Source organism: Rhipicephalus microplus, unplaced genomic scaffold (genome assembly GCF_043290135.1).
Source record: "Rhipicephalus microplus isolate Deutch F79 unplaced genomic scaffold, USDA_Rmic scaffold_56, whole genome shotgun sequence".
Classification (NCBI taxonomy): Eukaryota; Metazoa; Arthropoda; class Arachnida; order Ixodida; family Ixodidae; genus Rhipicephalus; species Rhipicephalus microplus.
This window is the reverse complement of record NW_027464629.1, coordinates 547,080-567,064: the sequence shown is the minus strand read 5'-3', so window position 1 is coordinate 567,064 and position 19,985 is coordinate 547,080. Positions and strand designations below refer to the sequence as shown.

The window sequence follows — 19,985 nt, the reverse complement described above, 5'->3', positions numbered from 1 at the left end:
GTACACATTACTTCCGGCGGGTCACATTGCGTTCGTAACCCTGGCGCTTGTTGTTGCTGACAGAGGTAGTCTGTTCAGCTGCCCTTGAAGGAACGTTTTCGTTTGCAATCGGATCATCCAATTGCTATCTGCTCATTTTTGCGACATCACTTGCGGGATGGAAATGCATCAACAATGTTTTGGTGGACCACAACCTCAAACACTATTGCCCTAAAACACCAGTTTCGCCACAAGGGCAATACATCCGATAGCAACAAACATGAATGCTATCTTAAGTAAGGTTGGCATATAGCTCTTTTGGATCCGATCTCTTGTAACTCAACAAAAATCTTGTTGAAGAGAATACACCCGCTTCATTGATTGATTTGTGGGGTTCAACGTTCCAAATCCACCGCATGATTATGATAGACGCCGTAGTAGAGGGCTCCGGAAACTTCGACCACCTGGTGTTCTTTAACGTGCACCCAAATCTGAGTAACGGGCCTACAATATTTCCGCCTCCGTCAGAAATGCAGCTGCCACAGCTGGGACTACATCTTGCAACCTGCGGGTCAGCAGCCGAGTACCTTAGACATTAGACTACCATGGTGGGGCAGTTTGCCTCCTCCAGGAACAGAAGCTGTTTTCGTGCAGCCAGTCCTCTAATTGTGAAGTTTTAACCCTTCCAGTACTGAATTTCTCAATGAGTACATTTATTTGTTTCCTGCTCATTTAGCTTTACCACAGTTACAAGAGCAAAAAAGATAATGTATTCTGAGCACCTCTTCAGTATACAAAAAATGGCATCTTGTCCACCAGGGCTTCATGGTTGTAAAGCCAAATATCATTAACTTAAGTACTTCTATTGTTATTTCTGTACCTTGTTATTCCATGCTATCCTTGTGACACAAGCAGATAGCAACTATGCACTAGTTATAGCGTCTAAAAGGCCCAAAATTAGCTTTTCACACTCTTAATACGCAGCTACTGATTGTACTTGACTTGAAGAACCAATATTGTAAAGTATTACTGAATTGTGTTTCACAGCGACAAAATTAATTCCGCTCGTGTCGGCAAGGGCTGCTAGTCAAACTACGCTTAGTAATCGTTTTCTTCGTGCTTCTTCACCACTATTCAAATAACGGAAAAAATAATTCAAATAATTATGTACTATCTCTCTATTGGAGACACGATACATAATATCTAGAAATCCTAGCAGATTTTTTGACTGGAACAACAAAAAATCGGGAGCTGTCACACCATATAGCTTTAATGAATAATAGGTAATCAAGACAAGAACCTTAGGGAAAGGCGCATTTTTTTACCTGCACCCTTCCTAGCGCTGTATTGCTAGACGTCGAACACTCTACTTAAATGTTTTCAACAATTTATTATCGGTGGTAATTCTCGTGTTGCTTTCTATGCATTTCCATCGCCATGAAATTGATAAAATTATTAGAGGGAGTGTTTCCACACTTTCCGCTACTTGCGAAACATTCACGATGGCCAAAGCAACTAGTTTGTTTAGGAATCCTGAGTAGCAGCATGAACGCCCTTTTGATAAGACATAGTATCTTTGCCAAAAGATTGCGCGAGTTACGGCCATACATAGAGCCAATCAGTGTGTAAGCTCATATAAACAGTGAATGGAAATGTCGGCATTGTTTTAATAAGTCTTCGAAACTATTTGATTAAGGAAGGCACGCTGAAATGTGTGCCAATCAGCTATTAACTTTTTTGACTGCACCCCTGGCAACATGACTGATCTTGAGACTTTTTATCAACAAATTTGCATTTCAGGAACACATACTTTGAAGAAAGTTTTGGTGTACCATAACGTGAACGAACATTGTGCTATATTTCTTTCTAAAGCAAACGGTAAGTTATAATGAAGGAAATTGTACTTTTTGGTAAATTTTAGCATGGTTTACATGTTCTCACAGTACCCATAGCATAAATATCAATTTGTAAAAGACTCCCTTCGGGCACTCAGGAAATCACTGAATAAAAAATAAATAAAGACATGTAATTCTTGTCATCGTTCTATTAAGTTGCATTTGAGTTCTTGCATCAAAATTTGAGTAATATATTTTTGGTTACTCTTATAGTGGTTATATTTTGCTATTTCATAGAGGCAAAAGTTACGATACAACAAAGGTCCACAGATGTCACAAGGTAGTCTTTTCTGTGACCTAAAAGGAAAGACAGCTTTTTCGTTTTTTCGCTTATGGCTGCAGTGATTCACGAAGTGCTTGCACATCTTCTGTTTCCTGCTTTACATCTGCCAAACTGCTTCGACAGCTAACCTAAATCCAGTTGACGTATGCTGCACACGTTCGCTAGCACATATACTGATCAGGTCACAGAGAAAAGCAGCCTTATTTGTTCACCTCCATAACGTTAATTGTTGATGGAACCTATCTTAGAAGAACCAAGCGTTTGTCAAGTTGGTACTGCAATATTCAATATGAATTGGTATACTATAACATTCCACTGCAATATCACGAAATTCTCGATATAAAAAACAGAATAAAAACTTTCTTACATCTATAAATTCAACTTATTGCAATTGAGTATACAGGAGGAAGTCCTGGAGTCAGTGACTGAATTGGGACCTCCTATACAAGGTAAACATGGAGACAACATTGACGTTTGCGTCGACAAGAAGAAAGCCAATTGAAATGTCTATTTTGAGTGCAGTGGTTATGAACATTTCAAGTACATAATATATGACACAAAAAAACATGCGGTCATTTTGGAAGTTTGAGAAGAAACTAAAAAAATATTTGAAAATATATACCAAAGCACACTTTAGGTGCTGCATCTATTAACGAAATGTTATTCGGTGTTATACTGATTGGGGAGGCATTTTTTGACAAATGAGCTTAGAGCAATATAAGTGAGTTTCATATGAAAAATGCAGAAAAATGAGCGCTTTCTTCAGAGTAGTTAGTTGGAATTTTCGGCAAGATGAAGTTTTTTTTTATGTGTAAAGAAAATCTATTGTTAGGAATAAAACGAGAAGAACAGATGGTAGAAATTGGACATCTATTGTTTATATGCCTAAATAACGAGACGGCTAGACAGTATTTACCTGTAACATGCTCTGTAAGGACATTATACACACAGAACAACTGTTTGGAATTTCTGTTACATGAGCCAGAAGTTACTACCCTGGTTGCTTTGTTCCAAATTGTCTGTAACGGTGCAAAGTGAGTATTGTAAGTATTACCCATGAAGTTATGTAGTAGTTGATATGCGAGTGAATAATGCTTAATATAGGTGGGGTTAGAATGGAGTGTGAAAAAAAGGGGCAAGATCGTATGAGGATGCGTATAGCATAAGAAAGCTTTTTAACTGCGAAACGTTTCTTAGTGAAATTAGGCGACTTTCAGCGTATGTATCTATCTATCTATCTATCTATCTATCTATCTATCTATCTATCTATCTATTTATTTATCTATCTATCTATCTATCTATCTATCTATCTATCTATCTATCTATCTATCTATCTATCTATCTATCTATCTATCTATCTGTCTGTCTGTCTGTCTGTCTGTCTGTCTGTCTGTCTGTCTGTCTGTCTGTCTGTCTGTCTAACTAGCCACCTACGACTTTTCACTGTCCTGGCCCCTTCGATAAAGGTATTAATACCAAACTTGGTATGGCACAACATGACTGTGTCAAGAACATATTTGACCAGTCATACCATGAGAACCACGATATGAATGTCATAAGTGTCATTATATGCATTTCATGGTTCTGCACCCCTTGCGGTGGGGTTTTGGGACGTTAAACCCCACATATCAATCAAATCAACCCCTTGCGGTGGTTTCGTTCACATGGCGTATTCCAAAACTGGCATGGTAAGGCACGATTGCATGGCAAACACAAGCGACAGACCCTGACATGAAAATCATGACATGCGTCTCATGTAAACACATGATTACATGCCATGGTCATGACACGCTCGGACCGTTTCGCTAGCGTCACATATACCAAATTTGGTATTGCAGTACGTGGATGGATGACGAAGGTATGTGACTGATGCATACGTGATAGTCATAAGATGCGTGTCATGTAACAACATGACTACATGCCACGCTCATGATGAACTGGCGGCCGTTTCACTAGCTTCACTTGATTGATTTGTGGGGTTTAACGTCCCAAAACCACCATATGATTATGAGAGACGCCGTAGTGGAGGACTCCGGAAATTTTGACCACCTTGGGTTATTTAACGTGCACCCAAGTCTGAGCACACGGGCCTACGACATTTCCGCCTCCATCGGAAATGCAGCCGCCGCAGCCGGGATTCGAACCCGCGACATGCGGGTCAGAAGCCGAGTACCTTAGCCACTAGACCACCGCGGCGGGGCCCACTAGCCTCACCTATACCACATTTAGTATTACGTAACGTGAATGGATGACGAAGGTACGATACTCAAGCAAACATGATAAACATGAGATGCGTGTCATGTAGCAACATGAATACATGCTACGCTCATGATTCGCTCACGGCCGTTTCACTACCTTCACATTGTACCAATCTCAGTGTTACGTGACGCGGTCGGAGGACATAGGTAAATGACACATCCAAACATAATAACCCCGGCATGCGTGTCATGCAACAGCATGACTACATGCCACACTGATGATGTGCTCGAGGCCGTATCGCTAGCTTCACATATGCCAAATTTAATATTACGTGACGCCAATGGATGACGAAGGTATGTGACTGGTGCAGACATGATAATTAACAGATGCGTGTCATGTGAGAACATGACTACATGCCACAGTCAAGGCGCCAATACATTTCGACGTGGCGTGGTGTGCGTGCATGCCGGCATTCATTTCGTCGCATCACGCTGGCGTTGCCACGCCAGGCACCGGTTCTGCCATATACTCGCAGGCGCACGCCGCGCTGCGTTGCTTTGACGCGTGCGCGTTCACGCGCATCCAGCGTCCCTCCGTCACGAAAAGAGAGAGACACAGTGTTGTCTGTATAACACATCGACGCGTAGTGCAGAGTGTCGCATTTCGCGCCGGTTGCCATCGGGCCGCGCCGACGGACGCTGGTCGCACCTGGCGTCAGACTACAGAGTGTTCTCTGGTCTCTGCCCAGCGTGCGTGCGCATCAACGCTACATAGGAGTATAATGGACCCTTCTTAATGCACTCGCAGCTGTTTTGGTAGCTCAACTATAACCAAAATTTGGTGTTACGTGATGTCCATGGATGACAAAATATATGACTGGTGCAAACATGATAATCCTTACACGCGTGTCATGTAAGAACATGACAACATACCATGCTCATAGCATGCTCGCGGCCATTTCTCCAGCTTCACATACACTAAATTGGGTATCAAGCGACGTGAATAGATGACGAAGGTAAACGACACATGCAAACATGATAATAATGACACGGAAGTCATGTACGGCATCATTTGTCTCCACCTAGTAACGCTGTGCTCATTTTAAAGCGACGTATCAACATTTGTCATTTGTGCTTCGCATGTCGTTGATACCCCGTGTACGTGGAATCTGCTAATTTTTTTTCAAGATTTATATTAGCGCTTTGAAATTCTAAGTTTCTATCAGGTCTGACACCTAAGTAAATACAGTCATTGCTATCTTGAATTAGATGATGTGGAACTGAAGTTGTAGGAGCATTGATGGGGCGAAAAGTCAACTTTAAGTTTCTTTAGGATCGAACTTCAGTTAGTTCAGTTTACACCAGTGTAAATGTTGCGAAGATTAGTACTTTGTTTATTAATTATGCACTGCTTTCTTCTTAGCTAAATATTATTGTATCATCAGCGTAGAGCAAACATACATAGTGCTAAATATATTTAGGCAGGTCAGTGTACATATTACTTGAGTATAACAACCTAACTAGAAAGGTCGTTATTTAGAATACTTAAGCGCCTGCCACTAATCAAATTTATTTTTTCTTGTGTGACTCGTGACTGTGAGTTCGTTCACGTATATGTGTGTGCAGTCCTAATAAAGTCAGCTGATAGTTTGCGCCTGTTCGTCTCCCGACTTTAGTTTGCGCTAAGCCTACCGTAAGAAAACTTCTTGTCTCTAACGACGAAATATTTCAAATTTCTAGATGGCGAAGCATAATGCCTGTCATTTCAGTTTGAGGAAGCTTTAGTGTTGTCCTACAGGACCAATCATGATATGCTCAAGTTCCACCTGGTTTTCACGAACGGATATAACCTATATTCACAAATAGTGTTTGTGTCTGGGTCTGAGGTTGAAAAAAGTTATTTTGTCAAGTTATATATAGGAACAAAAAGTCACAGCTTTGCCGCAAAGGCGAAGCAATGAATGAAATAGCGAAAAATTGGAAGGTCACGTGCAAAATGGCAAGAAGATCGAAACGTGCCCGGCGTTTCTCATGCACAAATCACGCATGGAACGTATTCACAGGTAAAGATGAACACGAATTCTCAGTTCACTGTGTCTGAAAAGCGTGCCCTTTTTGCGAACGGAGGCTGTGCAACGATTGCAGGGACCTTTGTGCGCCCCGTCACTACAACAGAATTGCTCCAGTGCAAGCCCAACATCAGCCAAGACTATGATTATCACCATCGTCAGGCAAAGGTGCGCGAGAGATCGTTCACTACCCTCCTCTCTGTAGGCTAAAGTACGTGTTAGAGACGAGAGCCGCCGCTCGCTTCGCACCATCTTACTTATAATGCTGAAAACACCATAGCTCGACCAGAGATGCCCACCAACAGCAGTTTGTGGTAGATATAAACAGCTTGCCGTTTATACGTTGAAGGAGGTACCTCTCGGTAGCGCAGCGGTTAACGCCTCGCAATCAGGACGCGTAGGCACCACGTTCCGTTCCGCGCACCAGAGTCTTTTTTTCTAAATTTTTTATTTGTTGTTTTTTCATATATATAGATTCGTATGCATATGTGGTGCATGACATTGACGCCGACGCCCACGCTGGCGGCGAAATTCAGCTGAGAGTGTCCATATAATTGCTATCGCAATAAAACTATTTTGCCACAGTTGTGTTAAGGAACTGGTTTCGAATAAATTCCGTGTTGGTGTCGGAGGTGGCGTCCACGTCTTTGGTTGCGAGAGAAAACATTCCATCATCTCAAGCTGAAGGAAAACACGTTTGATGTAAAGCAGCGGGGACACGCCGGTAGTCCTCGCTTAATGCCGTTGACCACTGCCTTGAAAGCTGCTAGTGGTCAGCGCTACAGGTGAAGACGACTACTAGCCCCGAGAAGTTGGAGTGGCGCCGCCTGCCGGGAGGCTTCCAAGACGTCACGGCACAGATTCTTTGAATCCTGTCGTGGCGCGCGTATACATAACACGCGCTCGCTTCAAACGACGCTGCGCTGCTAGCATTCACTTTTAAATGCGAAGAATTTCTTAGTGAACTTCGGTGACTTTGTGCGTATCTATCTATCTATCTATCTATCTATCTATCTATCTATCTATCTATCTATCTATCTATCTATCTATCTATTTAGCCGCTCACGACTTTTAGCTCACCTGGCCATTTCGATAATTTTATCGATACCAAACTTGGTATGGCATAACATGACTGTATAGATAACATATTTGACTAGTCTTAACACTAAAATTATGACATGATTATCATGAATGTCATGATTTACAATTCATAGTCAAGCAGGTCTAGCGGTGGTTTCCTTCTCATGGCATGTTGCAAATCTGGTATGTTATGACAAAATTACATGGCGAACACAAGCCACAGACCCTAACATGAAAATCATGACATGCGTGTCATTTAACAAAATGACTACATGACTACATGCCTACATGCCAAGCTCTTGACGCGCTCGCAGGCGTTTCGCTAGCGTCACATATACCAAATTTGGTATTACGGCACGTGGACGGATTACGAAGGTATGTGACTGGTGGAACATGATAATCGTGAGATGCGTGTCATGTACCAAGATGACTACATGCCACGCTCACGACGCACTGGCAGCCGTTTCGCTAGCGTCACTTATACCAAACTTGGTATTATGGTACGTGGATGGATGACGAAGGTATGATACTCGTGCAAACATGATAAACATGAGATGTGAGTTATCTAACAACAAAACTACATGCTTTGCTCATGATGCGCTCGCGGCCGTTTCAATATTTTCACATGTACCAAACTAGGTATTACACGACGCGAATGAACGACACATGTAAAAGACACTTGTAAACATGATAATCATGACATGCGTGTGATGCAACAACATGAATATATATCACACTCATGATGCGCTCGCGGCTTTTTTGCTAGCTTTTGATAGGCCAAATTCGGTATTACGTGACATCTGTGAATGGCGCAGGTATGTGACTAGTGCAAACATGATAATCATGCGGCGAGTGTCGTGTGAGAACATGACTACATGCAGCAGTCAAGGTGCCAATAAATTTCGACCTGAGGTGGTGCGCGTGCTCCCCAGCGTTAATTTCCTCGGGTCCCGCCAGCGTTGCCCAGCGAGGCTCCGGGCGTGCCATACACTCGCAGGCGCGCGCCACGCTGCGTTGCTTTGACGCATGCGCGTTTCAGTACGTCCGACGTCCCTTCGTCACAAAAAGGGAGACACAGTGTTGATAGGTAATGAATGGACGCGGAATGCAGTATGTCGCATTTCGGACTGGTTGCCGTCGGGCAGCGCTGACGGATGCTGGTAGCGCCGATCGCACCTGGCGTCAGACTGGAGAGTGTTCGCGTTTTGCTAACGTAGCGTCGCTGTGCCCAGCGTGCATGCGCGTCAACGTACATTGGAGTGTATTGGGCCCTTTATGATGTGCTCGTGGCCGTTTTGCTAGCTCCACATATACCAAATTCGGTGTTACGTGACGTCAATAGATGACGAAATTACACGGCTGGTACAAACATGATAGTCCTGACACGCGTCATGTAAGAACCATGACAACATACCATGCTCATATTGTGCTCGCGGTTGTTTCGCTGGCTCCAAATATACTAAATGTGGTATCACGTGACGTAAATAGATGACGAGGATAAACGACACATCCAACATGATAATCATGCCTCGGAAGTCATGTACCGCATCACTTACCTCCACCTTGTAACGTTGTGCTGATTTTAAAGTGAGATATCAACCTCTCTTATTCGTGCTTTGCATATCATCGATTCCCAGTGTACGTGTGATCTGCTAATTTTTAGGGGCGAAGCTCCTTATGGCGTGGCTTGTGTGTCCCTCGTAGTACGTAACCACCACTGGCACATAATTAGGTATTAAATTTGACCTCCAAGGTGGTGTCGGTGAGAGATTTTTTCTGTGCGTCGTTTAACAATCAGAAATAGTGCTCAATGTACATGCCAATGGCTGGTAATGGGGAATGAGAGACAGGAGCATTCGGCTTTTAGTCAACGCGCACGCTGCGATCCCCATCAGCAGCCATTGGCATGTACATTGAGCACTATCGGACAGGAAAAGGTTGCTACGTTATACTCGCTGGGCGTAACCTCCTTGGTTTTTAAAGGTATAGCGAGCTTTGGGCCGCAGTGCCATGAATACAGTGAACTAGTATATACCATGAACTCAATGTGGTTGAAGGTGGGAAGTAGACGCGAAGCGCAAGCCGCAAGAAAGTGTGCGTGTGCCACCTCTTGTTTAGTCCTTGGAATGTCCACTGAATGGCGGTGCTTCTATATGGGGAATATATGATAAAAAGATGCGAGATGGTGGGACTTGGAGTGTTGAATAGATGGACTAACGGACACACAGACAGATGCACCGATGTACGCATGAACGGACGCAGGGGCGAATGCATGAACGAACGCAGGGACGGGCGCACGAACAGACGCATGGACGGTCGCACAGACGGACGCATGGAGGGACGAATGCTTCGCCCCACACTCCATCACTCACTCCGTGGATATGCTGCCATTTTTTTGCTTGTCTTACGCTTAAAATATATGACAGAAGCAGCATCTATGACGGTAGAACAATGAAAAAAATTGCCCGCAGCTTCCCTCGGGGGAACACTGAGGAGGATGCGGAGCATATAATTGGTTAACGGGGTGTTAAAGTGCGACTTACTTGGGTCGATGGCTAAATTGGTTAACGTGGTTGTGAAATGGGGTGTTAAATTGCGACTTACTTGGGTCGATGGCTAAATTGGTTAACGTGGTTGTAGGAGGGGGTGTTAAATGAGTGAACACGTACACACGTATGCGAAAGGACGATGCTGGTCGAAGGGACGTCGATCATTGTGTTTGTGGATTCGTTGGAATTCATTTCACCGCGACCTTGGACGTCGACGCGCCGTACAAACCAACCGACGAGCGGCAACTGAGCGAGCGAGCGCCGACCTTGAGTATATATACAGCGCGACGGCGCATGCACTGTCAGCTGTTGAATGTTCTCGAAGGAGAAGCGCGCGCGCGGCACAGATGGCGACGGCGCGACGGCGCATGCGCTGTCAGCTGTCGAATGTTCTCGAAGGAGAAGGGCGCGCGGCACAGATGGTGGGCGACGACGCGACGGCGCATGCGCGCGCGTCAGCTGTCGAATGTTCAAGAAGCGGTGCGGACGGCGCGCTACAAGGCGCGAGTATAAGATGCTTCCGCATCTAAAAGTCAACATAATTTTTCCAGTAGAATCACCAACGGTGCCGGTGCTCCAGCGTACACGCTTTGATGAGGTTTGTTATGGTGTCGCACTTCATGCTTCGAGATTACGTTCGATTCTCGGTTATGGGAGACGTACCCGGACCGGGGTGAACAGCAAGACAATACATATGCAGAAGGATAAAAAATGTGAGGTGACCACAAATACTCTGTGGCGTGCCTCGCAATCATGTGACGCTTCCCAAACGTATACGACAGCGCAGTTTCATTTTAACTTGCGTGTTTAACGAGCCATACTTTTAAAGGAATGTGATTGTTTCACCACCACAATTGGTACCTGTATCGAACGCGTCAGAATAACTGCTGGCAGTTTTTTTTTGCTGTGGGCGTGTGCCTAATTTAGAATCGAGTGTCGCAAAATACATCGATTGCGCTCGCCTGAGAATACCATCGCACCTGTTCCGTTAATTTTTTTGTGTTTAGTTGCTGATATTTCATCACGTTACTTGGCCTAATGTTTTTCGGACAATGTCGGCGCACCGTTTGCCGATAAAACAGGCTGACGGTTAGCTGCAGAAACAGCTACTGATTTCTGATGTCTACGTGCAACATCCTAACAACTGTGCTGTCACACTTCTAAGTATCAATTTAGATAGCCACCTGATGAATAAAATTTTTCCACGCTTAAGTACCCAAGAGCAGCGTTAGTCTGTATATGAGCATGACGTACGAAACCAGTCATTGCTTCACGGAAGCAAAGGGCGTTTCAATATCATGTGAGGATTCACTAGAATGGCGCCGTGCAGGTCGGACGCGTTGTGATCGGCTCTAGCGATTGCTTCGCTTTTTCGCGTTATGTGAGGCCGCAGTCACCCGAAATAGGGTCGCGACGGACTTCTAAGATTATCGGGACGCTGTGGACACAAGAATCGCACCGGTGAGTGGGCTGTTTGTATATTCATAAGTGACTTTCGTGACGATGATGCCGAGTGTGCAGCTACAGATGCCGTCGTTCAGCCCTGCCGCGCTGCTGTCTGCGTGGCGCACAGGCACCTCGTCTCAAACAGAAAAGGACTTGTTCTTGCCACATTAAGAGATAGAAGATGAATTATCGAAGACCCAGGAAACGCTTAAGATAATAACAAGGATTCTGGATGGATTACGGTGACTAGAAGATGATCAGAAGTGAGAAAAGTCAGTGGGGCTGCTGGCACCAAAACACCGGCGTTTAAGATGAACTCTCAAAAGCCTACGCCCGGCCGTCACAGATTCAGAGATACCAAGAAAAGCCTTATAACGGGAAGCAAGATGCCGCCGGTGCCATGTGAATTAACTTGCTTCGCAGGGCGTGGGTTCGAATCCCTGCTGCGGCGGCTGCATTTCCGATGAAGGCGGAAATGTTGTAGGCCCGTGTGCTCAGATTTGGGTGCACGTTAAAGAACCCCAGGTGGTCTAAATTTCCGGAGCCCTCCACTACGGCGTCTCTCATAATCATATAGTGGTTTTGGGACGTTAAACCCCACATACCAACCAGCCAACCAGCCATGTGAAGTAACTAATGCTATCGCGAGACCGATAGGTGGTCTGTGTATTAGCAAGGCTGGCACGTCTGTCGTGGCAGGGGCCATATGGAACGCGGTGGTGCTCGGTCCGGACGACAGGAACACGGACACAATGTCCCCTGATCACGTGCAAAATATTATGGTCGTCACTATTTCGAGCAAAAAGAATCTTAAGCGCTACGTTAACGTTGAAGCTAATATAATGGTCGGACAGCACCACAAGGTCAGCGCATATGTGGCTCCTTCGCATGCCACCTGCAAGGAAGACATCCATGGGATCCCTCTTAGTGATGGTCCAGGAGCCATCGACCGAAAGATCGCCCGTGCAAGAAATGCACTGTCCCTGGGAGCAAAAAGAACAAAGAATACTGGCGTCATCATACTGCTGTTTGACGGGTACAACGTTCCCAATTATGTTTTCTATAGTGGCACCCTCATCAAGTGCACTTTTTACTGGAAGCAAGTCGATGTTCACTATGCCTATGGCCGACCCGAACACCGTTCTGACGTCTGCCCGACACCCGACGCTTCAGTCTGCAAGGCTCGCAGACAAGCTATCCAGTAAGAAGAGAATCATGTTTGTGAACCAATATGTAGTTTGTGTGGCGGAAAACACCTCACCGCATCAAGGGAATGCCGGAACCGATATCAGATACCCTATGTCGTCAGGCACAGGCGAGGCCTGAGGGCCCACGCCCCTCGGGAGAGGGCTACATCCGTCTATGTCAATGCCTTGCCCGTGCTTAACGACTGTCATCAGCAAGGTCAGCCCGGACCATCGGCTCCTGGAGGCTGATTCAAATTACGATAGAGATCCAGAACCAGAGGCAGCCGCAGGAGTCGTTCCACGTCCAAGGTGCGTCTCGCGTACCGTTCGAGATCCCGCGCTTGCTCCATGTCCCGGACACAGTATCAATCAAGGAGTAGCACCAGACCACGTCTCAGCTCCCATGCCCGTTTCAGATCCAGTCTCGGAACTGGCCAGGGAAAGACTGACGCACCCTGCGCCAAACCGGAGCCCTCACTAAGGGCCGACTGCTGGCACACACGGGGACTCCAGCTGTCCGGGGCAGTCCACGCCACCGAGGAGCAGAACAGGCGCAAGTCAATCCTAACCAAGACCGACAGGGTTCATAGTAATGACGGCGAGCAACCCATGCAATGCGACCCGCCCCAGAGCCTGCAAGAGACGCGGATATATTACGATGGAAAAAGAAAAACGCCGAGCTTAAAGATACGCTTAGCAAGATGACCAATGAAATGGCGGAGTTTAAAACAATGCTAAGTACGATGCACAGCAATACTGAAGGCGAAACCACCGATACGCCGGTTCGGGCCCCTTTTGGAGATGGACCCATTGTAACCGAACGCAGGGCGGTAGTGAGTAAGCTTAAAAACACGGAATCTCAAGTCGAAGAGATTAAGCGAACGCTAGTTACAACTACAGAGAACATTAAGATGGTAGCAGGGAGTGTTGCTAGCCTCACGGAGAGTGTCAGGCAGATGCAGGCTGCACTCAGTGACCCAGTCGAGGGGCTAAGGGCAATGAACGAGCGCATCATCGTGCTAGGAATTGGCGCCAAACTGCCTTAATCTGCGCCACAGGGTGCGTCGCCTGGCAACGGGGAAATCACCATTCCCGTACACGTCGATAGCCCAGGAGTTAATTACGAGGAAGAACAGATTTTTCGAGCCACACTGACCCCCTAGGGTGGTGATGAAAGCAGTGTCCATAATTTATAACGATAAAAGCATTATCTGTATTTGGCAGTGGAACTGCAAGGATTACGCTGGTAAAAAAGCACTCCTGCAGCAGTACTTTAAAACAATAACGGACAAACAGCAAATTATAGCCCTTCAAGAGACTTTAGCCTCTGCACCGTCCCTCTATGGTTACCGGGCAGTCCCTGGCCAGTCAGTAGAACGAGGTGTCTGCACACTAATAAGTAAAAAGCTGACACACGTCGCCTACAAATTAAAGCTGGCCAGATGTGATTTCGAATATGTAATGGTAGAAATCCTTTTTGATACACCACAGCGCAATCAGTGTAAAAGCAGTGTTTTTGTTTTCAATGTCCACAGTAACCCCAGACACAGGCACATGCAGTTCAAGACGTTGCTCGAGAGGGCAGATGAATCAGCTGGTCCTCGTCCCCTCGTCATAGTTGGTTACTTCAATGCCCCACATGGCTTATGGGGATACGTGTACAAGACGAGAGAGGGTCGAGACCTCTGGCAGGATGCTCCTGAACTAGACCTTACCTTAATCACTGATAAGGCTTTTCGTACGCGGATAGGCAAATCTGCGACCAGGGACACGACGCCAGGCCTCACTTTATTCAAGAATGTCGAAAAGACTACATGGGCCAACACCACAGTGGATTTTGGCAGTGACCACTACTGTCTGCCAACTTCTATAGTGGACCGTAGCAGAGTGCGAGAGTTCAAAGTGGTTGACTGCGAATTTTTCGCAGCATTCGCGGTACAAGGGCCAATGCTCCTGATAATTTCGAGGAATGGTGCGAGGGCATCCGCAGAGATACCACCGCTGCCACCAAGAAGATAAAGACATATTTAAATGTGAAGAATATGGGCAGTAGGCTTGCCCACCTGCTCGAAGCGAAGGAAGCTCTATTTTTTGATGGAAAGAGCAGTGGTACAACCGTAGGCCGCGGCAAAGAATACCAATGTTGAACCAATAAATCGAACAACATAGCGACACACTGTGCAAACAGCAGTAGGACCAGCTCTGTGAGTCCGTCGATGGTCAAATCAGAAATGGCAAGTCCTGGTACCTTCTAAAGCCCCTCTTGGACGAGCACAGCACTAGGGCCAAGCAGAGACACACTTTAGTCTGTGCCCTTCACGAAGCCACCAAAGAACAGGGAGTTGACGAACCTGTTACCCGATTAATTTCCAAGCACCTGCCGCTCGAACAAGAGGACGAGGACGGCGCGTTCCCAGAGTATGGCGGCCGTCCTCTACCTGATCTAGGCGAAGACTTTTCATAGGCTGAAATCAGGAGGGTGATACAAATACTCAATCGCAAGTTGGTACCAGGGCCAGACGGGATATCGAACAGAGCCCTCGGCAACCTCGACGACGCATCAATAGAACGTCTAACTGGTTTCATCAATGAAGCCTTGAATGAAGCAAACCAAACCAAAAAGCAAGCATGAAAAACAGCTAGGGTTCCTGAGGAATTGAAGCTAGCTGACACAGTATTGATTCCCAAGCCAGGAAAGTCTTCTAGTGTATAGAATCTTCGCCCCTCTCCCTCACGTAGTGTGTGGGTAAGGTAGCAGAGCACGCGATTCTCAACAGACCTAACGACTACACGGAGGGAAATGAGATTTATACGCACAATATGATCTAGTTTCGTACCGGCCTTTCAACAAAGCATGAAATGCTGCTGCTTACGCACCAAGTCTTTGATGGTTACTCTAGAGATACAAAGGCTCTTCTTAGCCTGAACCTAGAGAAGGCCTTTGACAACACCAAGCACGAATTCATCTTGGAGAATGTGGCGAAACTCGAGCTTGGGCCGATGCTGTACAACTAGATCAAGTCCTTCTTGTCTGGTAGAAAAGCGAGGCTGTGCATCGGGAACTTCTTTGAAGACGTACAACTCGGACATCAAGGCACGCCCTAGGGGTCTGTGATTTCTCTGGTGCTGGTAAACCTCTGCATGATCGACTGTCGAAAAGACTGGATGGCGTGGACGGCATCAAACATACCGTTTACGCCGACGACGTCACAATCTAGTATGTTGGAAGCAACGAAGGCTTGCCCCACCACGGTGGTCTAGCGTCTAAGGTACTCGGCTGCTGACCCGCAGGTCGCGGGATTAAATCCCGGCTGTGGCGGCTGCATTTCCGATGGAGGTGGAAATGTTGTAGGCCCGTGTGCTTTGATTTGGGTGCACGTTAAAGAAACTCAGGTGGTCGAAATTTCCGGAGCCCTCCACTACGGCGTCTCTGATAATCATATGGTGGTTTTGGGACGTTAAACCCCACATATCAATCAATCAGCAACTAAGGCTGGATGCAAGATGCCCTTCAAGACACAGTCACCGAGGTGGAATCGTACCTGCACCAAACGGGACTCAGATGCTATCCCGCCAAGTCGGAGGTCCTGCTCTATAAAAAAGAACGAGGTGCCCGACCTAAGGGACGAAAACCTGTCGAAGAAAGCGATATACACATTTACGCGAGTGACGGGGAGGAAATCCCGAGGGTAGACGCCATCCGGATCCTCGGCATGTTTATTGAAGCGAAGGGTGGCAATGGCACCGCCCTGCGGAAGATCGTCGCCAAGACTGACAACGCTTTTGGCTCGTCGAAAGAATCTCCGGGAGACAAGGAGGCCTTAAGGAAGACAATTTGTTAAGGCTCGTCGATGCATTTGTGCTCTGCCACATTACCCACACCATTGCCATACACAATTGGCTTACGTCGGAATGGGACAAGCTCGACGTGATTATCAGAAAGATCGTCAAGAAAGCACTGGGGCTTTCCGTACGCACACACACCGAGTACTTACTCCCGCTCGGTGTGCACAACTGTGCTGCTAAGATAGCGGAAGCGCAGCAGCACTCGCAGCTGGCTCAGTTGTCCCCTACGACGGCTCGTCAACACTTACTTGGCGAGCTAGGTTTTAACCCTTTGGAGCTAGAAACAAATAGCGTGCGCATATGAAAACCTATACAGGAAAACGCCATTGTTGCCCTAATACCCCGCAACACTCACTCTGTACACAATAAGGGACGTCGTCGGGCAAGGGCGATGGCTTTACTGAAGCAACTGGGAAAAGGTGGGGTAAATGCAAGTTTCGTTGACGCTGCAGCATATCGAGACGGCAAGAAGTTCACAGCGGTGGTGGTGGACCAGACTGGCTCGACTACGAATTGCGCCACGGTATGCACAAAAACCCCCAGGTGATCGAACAAGTGGCCATCGCACTCGCTCTGCTAAATTTTCGGGGCTAAGAGGTGTACAGCGACTGCGAATGCGCAGTCAGAGCCTTTCTAAAGGGTCGCATATCAACACAGGCAGCCAGGGTCTTGAACAGCTCCACCAGCGATACTATTGTCCCTTACACCATATATTGGTTCCCCGCGCATGTCTCCTCCATAAATGGCGTTGCACTGAACCCGAACGAGTCGGCCCATACAGCGGCGCGCGCGCTCACTGACCGCGCTACTCTCGACCTGGACGACGGCTCCAGTGTCGACAACGCGGGACATAAACACACACCTACTACAAACAACGATATTACTAAGTATTCCTTCAAGACAAGGCGGGCATTCCGAATGCCACATTCAGAACTCAATAGAGCACAGGCCGTCTCGTTGCGCCTACTTGAGACCCATTCGTACCCGTCATTAGCATACCTAAATGCAATATATCCTCACCAATTCCCCGATGCCGCCTGCACCGCTAGTGGGCAGACTGCTACATTAGCGCACATGCTCTGGGAGTGCGGGTCGCTCGGACCAACTTACAGCAAACTCGAGTGGCATGCGCTTCTGCACAGCACAGAACTTCAGAACCAAATCCTGGCCTTCCAGCGTGCCCGCTACAGGGCTGTTAAGCTAGACCAGCCGGTCCCCACTTGGGAGTAGCCGGGTGACAAGTGGCAACCTCAGCATCTGTACTGGACCGTAATAAAGTTGTTCTCACTCACTCTTTCACCACGTGGGCCACGAAGGAGCGTTCACCGTCGAAACAGTTCATTTCGACCTTCTGACGTTTGTTTTGCAAACGATTGATATCAGCAGTGCACTTACGTGAAGTGAACATTATAACCATTTATGAAGCGATAGTAAATCGAGCCAGCTGTTCGCGTAAATCAGGGTATGCAACTATGTGATCTTGACGACTGTTGAGAATAAATCTGTATATGAGATATCAGTATAGACGTCAGACTCTGCCCAGATGGCGCTGCGAAAAACGCCGCCACCACCGCCCTCATCGCGGCGCCAGCCATAATTAGGTAGTGCGCAGAGAACCATCCGCAAGCGATTGTGCATAGGCCCTCAGCTGTTGTTCGTCTCGAGGCGTGGTTTTCTGAAAATCAAGGACCTGGCGAGCTTCTTCTGTCAATCTAAGCTCGCTTCATAAAAGTAGGAAGCTCATCAAAATGAAATGCGAGCAGAATGCAAAGTATGTTTATTTATTTCGGCATGGTGTACCCGGAAATTCAACTGCAAGCGAGAATTGCGTGACATCTAGTTCGAGGCAAGCAATAAACTAAGCGCACGCACGAACAATCAATTTCTTTCGCTTTGCAGTTGCATTCGCCATCCATTTCTGGCTTGCTGTGCATCGAAGTGTTTTACTGTGCATGCTTGAATGCTCTGTATGATTGTCTTCCGAGTGTATAATGCCGCATGAATTCGCGTGGTTTTCGTGTGGAAGAGGACGAAGAGGTTGGGATTGAGCCGCTTTTTTGTCTGACGGCACAGGAAAGGTGGCGACTGCTGCAGTTTTTTCTGGGTCAGGCCGCACTCCATCCGCACTCACAACATGTCCCAGAAATTTCAGCTCATCGTAGCCGAAATGGCACTTCTGGGGTTTTAGCGTGAGTTCGGCCGAACGAATAGCTTCCAGAACCATTCTTAGACGCTTCAGATGTTCTTCGAAACTCTCGGCAAAGATGACCACATCATCAAGGTATACAAGGCAGCTTTGCCACTTCAAGCCAGCGAGAACGGTATCCATCATTCGCTGGAATGTTGCGGGAGCCGAACAGAGGCCGAAAGGAAGAACTCTGAATTCATAAAGCCCATCGGGAGTTACAAACGCTGTCTTCTCTCTGTCTCGCTCATCGACCTCTATCTGCCAATAGCCGCTCTTTGGATAAGCTGTGCCGGTGTCTCTGGTGGTAGGCCTCGTTGGCGGCGGCTTGTTCTGTGAACTGGCGTGTCCACGGGCACAGGGCTTGTGTTCCGGCTCCTGGGCGGGCTCTTGTGCATGGGGTGCGTCGTCAGTTGTCGTACCCAGCAGCTCCACTGCTGACGACGCAGGCGAGCGGATCCGGCAATGCCAGAAGAAAAAAAGCTACGCTATCTGATGCGAGGCGTGAAGGAGCAGCTTTTTGCTGGTCTGGTGCGGAGTCCTCCGAAGAGTGTAGCAGAATTCCTGACCGAAGCCACTACGATGGAGAGGGTACTTCATCAGCGGTCAGCCCTACTCGACCGGCAAGTGAATTCTGCATCACCTACTGAATTTTCCGCCAGCTTCGGGAGCAACAGCATTGAGTGGATTCGCGAAATCGTCCGCTCCGTCGTCCGCGAGGAAATCGCGAAACTACACGGGGCGAGACAGCCGGAGGTAAGCAGCATCACCAATATTATTCGGGACGAGGTCCAGCAGGTGCTTCACAGCCGTCGCCCTCAACCAACGGTTACAAATCTAGAACCACCTCCTGCGTCCACTGATGTTGGGAACCGCACATATGCCGAAGCTCTGCGCACTTCCATGCCGGTCTCAAGCCCTGCAGTCCCAATCCAGACGATGCCGCCAGTTTCAATTCAATCTGCGCATGCTGGTTTGGACATCGACGGTCGCCGTGCCCCTCCGCGGAAGTCCGATATTTGGCGTACGTCGGATAGAAGACCCCTCTGCTTCCATTGCGGTGAAGCCGGTCACATCTACCGGGAATGTCCATACCGACAACTTGGACTGCGCGGTTTCTCTATTCATTCGCCTCGTCCCCTAGTTGGTCAGAGGCCAAGAGAAATTGAGGACTACCTCGCGCAGCAACGTCTGCCTTTCTCACGGCGTCAATCGCGGTCTCCATCTCCACGACGACCCGCAGCTATTGGACCACGTCTCAGTACGAT

The 19,985-nt window shown here is 47.3% G+C and overlaps 1 protein-coding gene across 1 annotated transcript in view; it reads left to right on the top strand.

The window, feature by feature from the left end:
• LOC142788368 (uncharacterized) overlaps nt 1–19,985 on the top strand; it is a 189,198-nt gene that overhangs the window by 128,407 nt on the left and 40,806 nt on the right. The window contains exon 4 of the mRNA XM_075884932.1: nt 1,780–1,857. Within this exon, the coding sequence (XP_075741047.1) occupies nt 1,780–1,857 (78 nt within the window). The remainder of the gene's footprint in view (nt 1–1,779; nt 1,858–19,985) is intronic.